We start from the raw sequence: 12,897 nt of genomic DNA, 5'->3' as shown, positions 1-12,897 counted from the left end.
GGGAAGGGTTGGACTCGATGACCTTTAGGCTCTCTTCCAACCAAAATGATCCTGTAGTTCTCTGGTATCTGGAATTTTTCTGTATTGTGACATAATCCAGCCCTCATGTTTCCAGGTTGCTGAGCAGCTGCTCTCTGAGCACTGGAGGAAGAACAACGCTGAGCTCCAGGAGGTGATGTAACTTCCTTCTTAGTCCCTGCTGCTTTGCATTTATTAAACCACTTTTTAAGTTGAAAATCATCATGTATGGACTGTTCATCTCAAATCTGAGCAACTGTCCTAAGTTCTGGTAAGCAGAAAGCAAAGAAGCAAATCATCCAAACTGGAAGAAGTCCCCTCAAAAGCAGTCAGAAATCTGTTCTGACTCAGGGCAGGTTTTCAGTGCCCATGAGGTGAGTGTCTCAGATGCTTTTTAAGGCTGTATCTGCAGGCACTCCCTTATTCTTTATTCTGCTGAGCTGCTGCTCCAGCCAGCACAGCCCTGCCCACAGTGTCACTGAAGTGTTTCCCACAGCTGGGACATGACATTGACCCTCAGCTTGGGACCTGGTGGGCCCTGAGGGCACCCAGATGAGTCCTGCTGGGACTGCAGGGCTAGCAGTGCTCCGGAGAGCCCAGCAGAGCCTGGGGGACAGGAGAGCTGCTGGCACCACGGCCTCTGTTGTGCCTGCAGGTGGAGCCTGAGCTGCAGAGGAAGCACCTGACGGAGGCTTGGGGCCACCAGCTAATGGAAGAACCCGAGGTACACCGGGGCAGCCCTGGGGTTACCGGGCACTGGGGCAGACTCCTGACAGCTGAGCAGGTGGAGCTGTGCCAGCTGTGTGCCCTTTGACCCAGCTGGCACAGAGCTCACCTTCTGCATGGCCACGGATGGGTCAGGAACAGGAGCTGCCTGTTTGCAGGAGCTCAGGATCTGAACACACACACACTAGATATGGAAACCACACACACACACACACACACACTAGGTACAAGAAAGCAGCAATTTGGATGTTAAAGAGCAATAAAGGCTTTCAAATACAGATTTCAGAGTTCACTGAAGCAATGATCTAGGCTGCAATAGGGAAATGTTGAGTGTCCTCGTGAGGCCACCTCTGCTCTGCATCCAGCCCCTGAGGGTCCTGCCCAGGCTGAGACCTGTTTTCAGGCAGTGTCAGTCTTCACAGAGTTTGGCTTTGGCTTTCTGTTCCTCCCTAGTGTGTTTTGTTCCATATTTTCCCAACGTGTGTCAGCCTGCAGGAGTCTGGTTTGTGGATTTCTTGAGCTGGAGGCTGTTTACTTGCATGAGCCTAAGCTTTAAATGTTGTCTTTTCTTTTGGCTTGGAAAGCAAGAAGCAACTGAACTTGAGGAGAGGAAACATTATGAGAATGAATATGAAACAGCACACAGGGAAGAGCTGGAAAGAACGAGACAGGAGGAGGAGAAGCACCAGCTGGAAGAGAGGCAGCAAGCAGAGGTGTTGCTTCAGCAAATCAAAGAACTGAAGTTGCAGGAGGCTGAGGTAATCTTATCTTCTCCTCATCTGAGAAGGAAATTCATTGCTTCACGTGGAAACACAGCAACACTGACCTGACCTCTTCCCTCCAGGTTTCCATTTGATTAAAGCTGGGACAGAGCTGTGACATAATATCTCTTAGCCATGTAAACCTCTCCCCTGAACACAGGCACATTGACTTCATTCCAGCAGCTCTTCTTTGCTCCCCTTGAAATATGAGCAGCTTCTTCTGCTGCACCAGATGAGGAAAAGAGATCTAGAAACTTTAAAGCGTGGCAGGTCATGTCAAAAGGCTTTTTCAGCTGGAGCTCCTCACAGTGTCTCACAAAGGAAAGAAAATGTTGTTTTTGCACTGTGAGGATCCAGACTGCTTGCAGGGGATCAAAATGGGGCACAAGGGATGTCCTGGCTCCAACATGCTCTTTTTTCATTGTTTTTTTTTCCTTTTAGGCAACAAAGCTGAAAAAAGAACATGAGAAATTATTAAAGCAGCAGTGGGAGCTGGAGAACTTGGAAGAAGAAAGGAAACAAATGGAAGAGCACCGGAAGAAGAGCGAGTTTGGGTATGAGATCAGGTGCAGCTTGTTTCAGCAGGGCTGGGGCAGAACCTGCTTCTATGTCCACGAGAGTACTTGAGGAGGTATTTCAGGTAGCACTGGTGGGCTGCAGTCCTCTCGAGTGCTGGTGTGTAGTAACACAGGCTGTGGAGTCAGTTTGAATGTTCTCCTTTCTCCTGCAGTCGCTTTTTGAGGCACCAGTGTAACGCCCAGTTAAAGAGAAGAGCCCAGCAGGTACAGGAGGAGCTGGTAAGAGAAAACACCCCTTGATTTATATGTTATAGATAATATGGGAGGAAACTTGTCCTTTGTGTTTCATTGTGTCTGCTGCTGGTGCCTACAGATTATTAGTTGGGGAGCCCCTTCAGCTTGTGAACAGGGCTGGAGCAAAGAGGGGACAGACATGGTGGCAGATTGAGCGTCTTCACCCTTGACACTGTCACCTGTAATTCACAGAGAGCAGCCCTGCCCACTCGTGGGTGGTTGCTTTTTGTGTTTTTTTCTCAAGGAGATGGACAGGCAAATCTTGTTAGCCCTCCTGGAGAGGGAAGAGGAGCAGCCCCAGCAGCCTGCGCGACCGGCCGCGGATGCCGCCTGGCTGAAACGTGTCCTCGAGGAGCAGCTCCAGTTAGAAAAGGAGAGGGAAGCAGAGCTGCAGACTATTTTCAGGTGAGTCTGCCCACCTCTGCAGAGACCGTGGGTGCTGGGTGTCCCTGCCTGGCTGCCAGAGCTCCAGGCCTGGTTGTTAAGTAGCCTTTGGAAGCGGAGCCAGCTCAGGCCGTGCGGTTCCCGCAGCGCTGCGGTAGCTGTGAGCTCTGCCCCTCCTGCTGTGTGCCAGCCAGTGTGCCAGCCAGTGTGCCAGCCAGTGTGCCAGCACAGACAGACCTGGAGCTTTGCTGCCAGGACAGAATCAAAACCTGAGGCTGTTTTTCAACTACCTCAGCCCAAGATTTAGTCCCTCATTTGTTACCTTAACCCTATTGCAAGAGCTTTAACAACCAAAAAAGCACCAAGGTGGAGACAGCAAGAATTGCCTTCTAGCTGTAAGTACTTTGTAACCAGCTTTCAGTGGTTCTTCATTTTCAGTGGTTTTTCATTACTGATGAGGAGGGTTCAGCCTCAGCGACTCCAAAATCTGCATATTGTTTCCTTTTGTATCTCTGAGCCTGTAGATAAAAGCTGCCTCAGGTTCCTCGTTCAGGATCACCCCAGCTCAGAGATCATCCCCACTGGTGACAGGGTGGTGTGTGCTGCCCTCAACTTTTAGTTAAAGGTGTTGTTGCAGAGGGAAGATTTGCAAAATCTTCAGCTTTTCCAGCAACACCATCAGGTGTCAGGAGGCAAAGCTCCCTCCCGAGGCTCTCCTGTGTCTGGGGCATGTCCAAGGACTTCCTCAGGCATGTTCCCTCCTGCTGTTGGTAACAGGGGATCAGAGCAGTTCCCTGACACAGGCACACGTGGGGTGGACACGCTGGCTGCCCAGGAACTAGCCTGGAGAGAAGCCTGAGTGCTCCTCAAAGCACAGGGCAGCTCATGTGTGCCTATGGGGGTTTTAATTGTAAGTAGTAACCTCAGAGATAATTCTTCCTCTCTCCTTCAGAGACGAAGCTAAAAAAGTGTGGGAGAAGAGGGAAGAAGAATGGGAGAGAGAGAAGGCAGCCAGGGATCGCCTGATGAAGGAGGTGATGACCCTTTCTGAGGTGCTTTGAGGTCCATCATGCCAGCTGTGACCCTCCAGGGGGTTTACAGCCCTCAGTTCCCAGGGCAGAGAGTTTCTGCTTGTCCAGCACATTTTCTGAGGCCTGTTTAACCGCCTGCACTGAGGTTCCCCCAGTCCTGAGGCAGGATCTTCTCATTTCACAAAGGTCCTTGCAGGCAGATGGTGCCAGCTCCAGGAGGAGATGGAGGCGAACAGACGAGCCCGAGAAGAGTCTATAAAATATCGAGAGCAGCTGATTAAAGAACTGGAAAAGGCCAAAGAACGGAGGAGGCAGGAGAAGGGGCAGGGGGAGGAGCTGCAGCCAGCCCGCAGGGGGCAGCTGGAGGCGCAGGTACAGCTCAGCCCCTGCTGCTGGGGGTGCCCAGTGCGTGTCCTGCCCCACGGGAACTGCCCCTCTCTGTGCCCAGCTGACAGACTGGCACCTGCAGGACCAGGAGCAGCAGCAGCAGCACCCGTGGGAGGAGGAAGATGAGGTGAGATGGGCCCAGCAGCACGGCAAGGAGCTGGTGTGGGGGGAGGCTGAGCGTGGCTACCACAGCCAGGTAGGTACTGGCCACACACCCATGGGATTCTCATCCTTCTTCATCACCAGGGCAGAACATGGGGCCAGCTCCTTCCCCTGGTGCCATTTCAGACAGAGGTCTAGAGTTCTTCCATAAATTGCTTTTCTTATGCTGATATTGATGCTTTACCTCCCAACTCTTAGATGATTTTGAGGCAGACTTGCTGCTGCTGCCTCAGATGTTGTTCTGATTCTTTTTCAGCACTAGCACAGTCGGTGCAGTGCCTCTCAGCTGCTCAGAGTCCCTCTGTTGTGCTTTGCTGAATTGGAGTAAAAACCCCCTAAAGCACGTGCCCAGACTGCAATTTTCTTAAACTATGAGCTGCTCTGCAGCATCCCCCACCTCTGGCAGAGATCTGGGAGGAGGTGTTGCTGCCTGTTCTCAGAGGATGCTCTGCCCCCTCCAAAGTGCCTCCTCTGTGTGTGGCAGGTGAGTTCTAGAGCCCACAATGTAGTTATGATCTTTTTTTTTTGGTCCCATTAGCTCTGTGGTTACCCAAAAGCAGCATGGACCTGAGGATTCTTGGTGCAATCACTGCTAAAGGCAGCTGAAGATGACAGAAGGAAAACTTTCAAGAATCAAGGAACTCCCAAAATAACACAGGCTTTGGAATGACCTACGATGATGCTGAGACTCAACTGGGCAGATTTCTGAGCCTGTTTCTGCCCCAGCTGAACACAAAAACAAATGGCTACTGGTTTTGGGAATGCAGAGGGGGCGTGAGCACCCTCGGGGGGGGCTGAGCTGCTTCCCCCTCTCCGTGCTCAGGAGCTGGCAGGATGGAGCTCAGCAGGTGCTGCGTCCAGGGGACGAGGGGCTGTGCACCCTGTGTGCTGCCCCCGAGGAGCAGGACCTGCACCCACTGCAAACCACAGGGAGAGGGGTGCTGCAGCAGCACCTCCCAGCCTGTCCAGCTCTGCTCCAGAACATGCTGAAGGCTCATTTCAGAAATAATTGCAACCTGAATGACTCCTGACGTGAGCAAAACCACTGCAACAATGTGAGGGGAGTCTCAGGTGATGACTTCACTACATTCCTTGATATTACTGTCAGCAAATGTGGCTTAGAATCAGTCCCCAGGCTCCAGAGGGTGTGACCAGTTCAATCCTGTCCCTGCCCCTGAGGGGAGAGGGTTGTGAGGAAGGTTGTTAGAAAGCTGGATGCTTTACTCAACTAGTGGAAGCTTTTCCAAGATCTTTATAGACCCAGCAGTGAAATAACCCCAAATGATTCTTACACTGAAAGGCTTTTAGCATTTTATAGTAATACTGTAAACAAAAGATTAAGTCAAAATATTGTACAGACAGAATGACACTGATAAATACAAGATTTGGACAAAGGCAAACATTTCTTTTTCTTTCCTATGCAGCATTTTGTAAAGAAAGAGCAAGTTGGTTTACAGAGGAAAAAGAGATCTGGTCATAAAAGAAAAAAAAAACTCCTTTGTTATGTCAGATATTCTAAATCCTCTGCCCTGCAGGGCTGCAGGACCTGAGGAGTGACCTACGTCCTGTGTTTCTGTTCCACTGCTGGTTTTGAACCAGGCTGGCTGGCTGTGCAAAGAGCTGAGGTCCCACAGCAGCACCTGCTCTGACCACCTGTGTTTGAGAAGGTCACAGAGCTGGGGTGATGACACAAAGTGAGCCAGCCCCAGGCTCACTCTGTTCAGTGGAACACTGTCTGAGTGACCAGGGGGAAGTCAGTCAACCATGGAGCCTTCCAACCAGCTCAAGGGCTGTGTGTGGGAAATCCAGAGGCAGCACAGCTGGAACCAGGGCTCACAGTTAGCAGTGTCCATTTGCTTTGGCACAGAGGCAAACTCAAACAACTGGTAACTCAGCACAGAACTCGGCGTGACCCTGCTTGGGAAACTGGGTAAGATATGCTAAAGAAAAGTGTCCAAGTGTCCTGAGAGATGTAAAACCACCTATCCACTGCCTTTCAATGATGCCAATTCATGACCAGTTCCTAGAAGATGATCAATATCTTTAATTGCCAGTAGCAGAATTCTGAAGTAGGTTTTACAAACATCTTTTGCAGCTCTAATCCCCACCTGTCTGTGCTCCTGTGAGTTTAGAGAACTCTGGAACTCAGAAGCACAGAAAGGAAATTAAAAACCCCCACAATGAAGAACATTTATTTACTGGGTTGTCATCTCCTTTCTCCCTTCCCTCCCTCCAACTTGCCCTGCTTTGAAAAGGGACCCAATTACAGCACACAAGAACCCAGCCCTGGCACTTGGTGTTTATATACACATACAAACACACTAGGAGTTCAAAAGAAACCAGCCATGGACCTTGAGTTCATTTGTTCACCTAAAGCTGGCAGTTTTTCACCAGAAAGCCTTGGAGGGTGCGTGGCTCTGGCAGAGCACATGCTGCAGACTCTCAATTCTGGGAGAAGTGTCTAAATGCTCCCCAACCAGCAACATGCTTTTGAGTGGGATACAGGTGGAGGCAAAAATCAGGGCTTGGTTTGTTTTTTTTCTCCCCCATGGACTACCAAAAAGACTTGGTTTTGAAATTATGGACTGAGACATTTTTGGAAGTTTTGTGAACAGAGGAAAGCAAAAAACCTGACACACTCCCCCTGACATCTGTGAGCCACTGAGCTCCCTGGCAGGCAGCCTAGCCTGGGTTCCTCCACGTGCAGCTTGCAGAACTTTAAAAGACTTGCATAAAACTTATTAGAAATAAGAAATCTTTTCACATTTGGATATGTTGAGGTACAGAGGTTATATGCTATGGCAGACCCAGCTGCTTTTGCACTGGCACTCATCTAACTTCCTTTTTTGTTGGGTTTGGGTTGTTGTTTTTTTTTTGAATCATCCCAGAAATCTTCAGTGAAATCCCATCCTGAGTTACTGAGTCATGCTGCCACAAACCAGATGGTGCCTTGACAGAGGGTGCTAAAATTCGGTAGGAGATTGAAGAATGAATCATTAAACCAGAAACAAAGGATAATATTTTAACCACTAATGCCCTAAAGTAACATCAAACATATATATTAATGGCATAGTGACAAGAAAGAACTACTAAGTTTCAAATTCCTTCCAAAACAGGTAAAGTGACAAAGACCTTGTATGGTTACACGTAATAAGCTCGGATGCCCACGACTACTATGGTTTTAGCAGACTAAAAACATATTATTGCACAACAGTTGATATGGGAACAGATAATATTCAGCTGGTACTCAGCCTCCCTCCTGCTGGTTGGCAGTTAGGGTGCCGGAGCCTTGGGAGCCCGTTCTGCTGTGGGTGCTTCAGCCAGCAGTGCTGGGGTGCTGGAGCAGAGGCAGGACCCTGCCCTCTGACCCGTGGAGCTGCCATCAGGAGGATGCTCCTGAAAGCAGAACGTGGCCCTTGAGGAGACATCCAGCAAGAGCTGGGTCCGACGCCGGCACGTGGTGGTGGCTCCACAGCTACTTGGGACACGCTATTATCTGTAACTACACTGGCAACACAGGCACAAAATAAGGCAGTGGGTTAAATTAATCATAAAATCGTTAGAAAACATGCAAAAATAATACTGAGTTTTAAAAAAAAAAATAGTTTCTTGCCCTCTTTTAAATTTTCCTCATAAAAATGCGACTAGCTCCACGCCTCTCTTTGCAATCCAACCTTTAAAAAAAAAACACCCCCAGAGGTGGGTGTGACTCAGTTGTTGTTCTCTTTGGTGGTGATGGTGACGAGCTGCTTGGCAGCCTTGGCGATGTCGTAGGCACACTGGATGACCTGCTGTGTCACCAGCTGGATGTCTGTCGTGGGGCAGGTCTCCACGGGGAGGGTCTTTCTGCACTCGGATTGGAGTCTGTAGGCACTGGACGTCAGCAGGCGCAAAGAAGTCCTTACCAGCTCAGATTTGGGTTTCTGGGAAGGGAAAGTGGAAGTTGAGCTAAGCAGGACAGCAAAACCGTTTCAGGATCGCTTTTAATTAGCTGGTAGTGGTTAATGAGTGGAAATTCTGCTGCTGGGGCCCTGCGTTCTGCACAGAGTGCTCTGTGCTGCAGGAGTCGTCCCAAACCATCACTGCTGCAGACGTGGGGCTTGGGAGGATGAAATAAGGTTCCTTGAATTTCTCCTCCTTCAGCCCAGGGAGGTTTCAGGAGCACTGCTTCATGCTCTCATTTAGGATGTTACTCATCCAGACTTTCTAGTGCCCATTTCCTGCTATCCAGCCCGTGTCCTTGCTGACACCAGGGTACAGCATGTACAAGCCGATCTGTTCAGGTAGGCACAACAGCAGTAAGAGTTTCCTGGCAGTTTTACAGAGGTCCTTAACACTGTCCAAAAACTTATGTCATGGAGATGTTACTCTCTAAATTTGCTGGGAAGAAACACATGGTTTTGGCTGGTAGGTAACAGACATAAACATATCTGCAAGTAAGAAATCCAGGCAGCAGCTCACAAACAGAATCTTGGGAGTCTTGCTACTCTCCCATATAACCACATAACTCCTCAAGACAGATGCAAGTAGCCTCCAGTTTTGGAGGAATTGCATCTAATTCTTAGAGTTTTCATTTCAAGAGTAAAATTAAAGCCCTTCCCAACTGGGATGCTAAGAAACACAAAGATGTACGATGTCACAAAACCACCTGGTCTTTTCTCCCTACCACCAGCTCTTGGTTTTCATTAACTGGAGGAAAATCTGCTAATGAGGAAAGAGGCCAAGGACATTTTAATGCTGGAAAGTACTCACTTTTGGGAACAAGGCTGCCATTTCTGTTACTGCCACATGTATTCTCTCGGAGCACGGTATATAGCTGCAAAAAGATGGAGTGTATTATTTGTGAGGTAAAGACTCCTCCTCTCTTCCATTCCACTAGTCAGTGGCTGTTATTAAGAACCAGTCAGTAACAAAACCCCCATAAACACCCTAAAAATATCTTTGCAGGCTGCACTGAAGGCAACTGGAGTGGCTGGTGCAACACACAATGTGGTAACACTTAGTGTCTCCTCAGCACAAGTTTGTCCATAAATACATGACTTCAGAAAAAGCAAGAGCTCAACAAATAGTTCAAAATTTCATCCCTCTGATCAAAGTTTGTTTGAAGGAATAGCTGCCCACACCTATTATACCAAACACTGTCAGGAAAAGACTATATTTGTATGCAATTATGGAAATGAGTCTATGAATATTAACATTCATTCACGCGCCTGCATTTCCCAAACTCACCCCACCCAACTCTTTAAACACTGCAATTTGTCTCCAAATTGTACAGAAAACTGCTTAGCTCAGTCTGTTTGGTCTATGCACAACAACATATTATTGTTAGGTGCAGGAGAGCATGCCCAAGCAAACTGGGAGCCAGGCACAGACTAAGATCCTGCAGCTTGAGCCTATCTAAACAAAACCCAGTGACCAGCAGCCTTTCCCTCCCCAGTGCAATACTGATGATCAAAAGTGGATTTTAAAAGAACACTTTGTATGTGGGATCTGAGTCAGTTTAACTTCTGCCACTACAGGGAACCCTCTATCCATTTGTCTTCAGAGCTCTTTCCCCATAAGACAAGAGACACTAATCCAGACTGCTAAAAAGAAAAGTTTTTAAACAGCTAAGGATCTAAACAGCTAAAAATATCCCATAGTCTCCATAGAAAAGTTGAAAAAAACAAAGCTGTTTTGGGTGATTTGATGTTTCAGCTAATTTTGGCCATTCAAACTCCCAAAATCAGTCTGACAGCCAAGTGCTGGTATTTACAGGCCTGTCTATACCTGAAGCAATGTGATTTTCCTGCACTGCTTTTCATGTGTGAGTTACAAAGTGGAAGCCTTTAAAAAATCCCAGCTGACCACTTTGTACCAAAACATGGTACACTCAACAGAATTGTGTTGCAAGCACTTGGCATTCTGAAGCCTGACCTCAGGAATCTTCCCCTCTGGGCTCCAAACACAGGTCTCCCTGGGCAGAGCCTGGGGCAGCTGTAGGATGTGTGCTGAAAACACACCTCAATTCCCTGGGGATTTATTTGCACTCCTGTATCAGTTAGTGATGAGTTGAAGCCAGGAATACAGCACCATGCACTAGTTGCCCCTTCTCATGTCACAAGTGAAGGTTAGACCCCCAATAACAGGGTGCAGCAAGTTCCCATATGGAACTCATACCAGGCTTTTTTAAAACAGTGAAGTTGAAAGGTAAAACATCACATCAGGGTAACTTAAGAACACCAAGATGCCTTCTTGGATTAATTTATACACAGCAAACAGCCAACACACAACTCTCACACAGCAGCTTACAGGCACGTGCATCACCAAACTCCAAATTACTTCCAGTGTGTTTTAGGCTAAATATTCACTAATTCTCTTAACAAAACAAAAGCAGATTCCATTCACCCTCACAGACTTCACTTCTGATTTATAGACCAAATGGAAACTGCTCTGTCCAAAATAGATCTTAAGACTATTTATCATAAGCTGCTGTGAAGCTCTGTGTTAGTGTGGCCTGTCTAATTTTAAAGACTTGTTTTAATGCTTCAAAGACTCAATTTTAGTGTGAGTTTGTCAGTATGATTCAATCTTAAGAGAATCTCAAAAATCACAAAGCAACAGCATTGAAGAAAAACATTCAGCATCTGTAAATTATGGTGGATCATTGGCCTTTTCAAGTGAAAAGCACCCAACCCCAAACCAACCCCCTCCCTCCTCCTCTTGTCATTAGTTGTGGGGTCATCTTGCAGTATCAAAAGTGCAAAAACAGGTCACTTGCAAATGCACTGAGGAAGAAGCAACACACAGAGGTCATCTGGGCAATGCAGGAAAATTGCTTTGAACAGGACTATTTCCATATGTCTCCAAGCACAGGAGTTCTTCCAAATCAACAAAAAGTGGAGAGAAGTCTCCCAAGTTCACTGCAATTCCCATTCTGCTCTTCTGTTAACAGGTAATTTGCCCCCTGCAAGGCACCCTGAGCAGCACCACACCTCATTAAACAGCCAGTTTGCTGATTAAACCCTTTGCTAACAAGGCAGAGAAAGCCCTGAGAATAACTCCGAGGACAGACTAAAACCAATGACACCTACTTCATAGGATGTTCTCTAGGTTAGCTGTAAAGTTCACAGCATGTCCTGGAGGAAAGGCTTCATTTTATAGCCTGAACTCTGGCTGTAAGCTCATGAAGCAAGCTGACACATTGGGTGAATTTAGACACATTCCAGTAAGACATGGTGGAGATACTCAAATAATGACAGCCCTAAAAAAGAATCTATTGTGAGCAGTAACTTGTGGTAACCTCCTCCTCCAGTCCTGACATCTGTCACTGGCAGCAACACCTGCCAGCTCTGTCTTAAAGAGCATCTCACTTGACATTCATTTTATTTTGGGAATTAATGAACAATATTCTAGCCAGGTTGGAAGATACTACATAAACACACATCTTTTTTCATTGATTCAAGGCACAAACGACCTCATCTGACACACCAGCAGTACAAGCAGGTCAGAGCTAAGCTGTCAGGTCTGAATGTCACATGTTGGGAACTGACACACTTCTACTTTTGCAGGAGTGCAGAGAAGCAGCAACCACACGTTGTGCTGCTGGTTGTCATAATTTCTCTCAATGGACAATAGATGGAGCAGAGACAGGAGAATATTTTACACTACAGACAGTTCCAGGATTCTGGAACCAGGAGCTTTGACTGATGGGGTAATCCTGCAGGTTCCCATCTCTCCCTACCAGCTCCCTGCAGTTTCGTTACCACCCCGGAATTTTCATGCATGGCTTTCAACGACCCCTGTGCAGATGGGAGCATGAGGGCAAGAGGCAGCAAAGAGAAAGAGAGAGGGCACTGTGCCTGGGAGGCAGGGACAGAGGCCAGAGTACCAGGAGGCTGGAGCAGGCTGCAGGGGAGCACTCCCAGCCCGGGGACCCCTCGTGGCAGGGCTGGCTCGGGGCTGCAGCGCGCCCGCGGGCGCCAGCCGTCTGCTGGGCCAGGAAAGGGAATGGAAGAAAGCAAGAAAAAAACAGGAAGAAGGTACTTCATTAATGGATGAGATTCATGGATCATTTTATTACCCTCCAATTACCTGTGCAGAGTGTGGTTTTCATCTAAGGCACTCCTAGCTCTGCCCTGGAGGGTGGGTTATTACCCCCCAAGTATCTGGTTCTGCTAAGGACACGTTCTCCTCCCGCAAGCAGAGGATGGTGGAACCAGCCTGCTCCATCCCCTGCATGTCCCGGGCTGGGCAGTTCTCAGCCCACTGAGACAAAGCCAGGGACAGGAAAACAAAGAACAGCAGCTTCACAGTGCAGTGTTTTACAGGATTATAGTCATTTAAGCACTGGCAAACCCCCCTCTCTGCACGTGGCACAGAGGAGAAAGCAGAAAAAGAACACAACAGGTTGTTAAAAAAATCAATTTAAGAATAGCAGCTGAGTAGGTTGCATTATTTTTTAAAAAAATCATTGAAAGAAACAAGTCTAATACTGTGAACTGTGATACACACAGAAACCAAACTCCTTTGAAGCTTCTTTTATTGTTGCTTCTCTATGAGAAACAAGGGATTGAGGTGGAAAGGTTACGGATGAGGGCAACGAGCTCAGCACAACACGTCTGAACTCGCCACTCA

General features: G+C 47.8%; 2 protein-coding genes across 2 annotated transcripts in view; one reads left to right on the top strand and one right to left on the bottom strand.

The window, feature by feature from the left end:
- Nucleotides 1-115: 115 nt before the first annotated feature.
- Nucleotides 116-4,543, top strand: TCHP (trichoplein, keratin filament binding; the record flags this gene model as incomplete). Its single annotated transcript, XM_008946262.1, has 10 exons — nt 116-172; nt 674-742; nt 1,329-1,502; nt 1,947-2,059; nt 2,236-2,302; nt 2,562-2,722; nt 3,654-3,735; nt 3,919-4,104; nt 4,181-4,315; nt 4,538-4,543. Coding segments are annotated over 10 exons (1,050 nt in total), but the record flags the coding sequence as incomplete, so codon positions are not given.
- Nucleotides 4,544-7,751: 3,208 nt separating this feature from the next.
- The window catches only part of LOC103778664 (ARF GTPase-activating protein GIT2-like), a gene marked incomplete at its 5' end in the record, with an annotated part of 6,496 nt that continues 1,350 nt past the window's right edge, over nt 7,752-12,897 (bottom strand). Inside the window, 2 exons of the mRNA XM_008946261.1 lie at nt 7,752-8,204; nt 9,034-9,097. Coding sequence (XP_008944509.1) covers nt 7,992-8,204; nt 9,034-9,097 — 277 coding nt within the window. The remainder of the gene's footprint in view (nt 8,205-9,033; nt 9,098-12,897) is intronic.

This window comes from Merops nubicus, unplaced genomic scaffold, assembly GCF_000691845.1.
Source record: "Merops nubicus isolate BGI_N331 unplaced genomic scaffold, ASM69184v1 scaffold49548, whole genome shotgun sequence".
NCBI lineage: Eukaryota > Metazoa > Chordata > Aves > Coraciiformes > Meropidae > Merops > Merops nubicus.
Note: the sequence above shows the minus strand (reverse complement) of the source record. Positions and strands in the feature narration are given on the sequence as shown.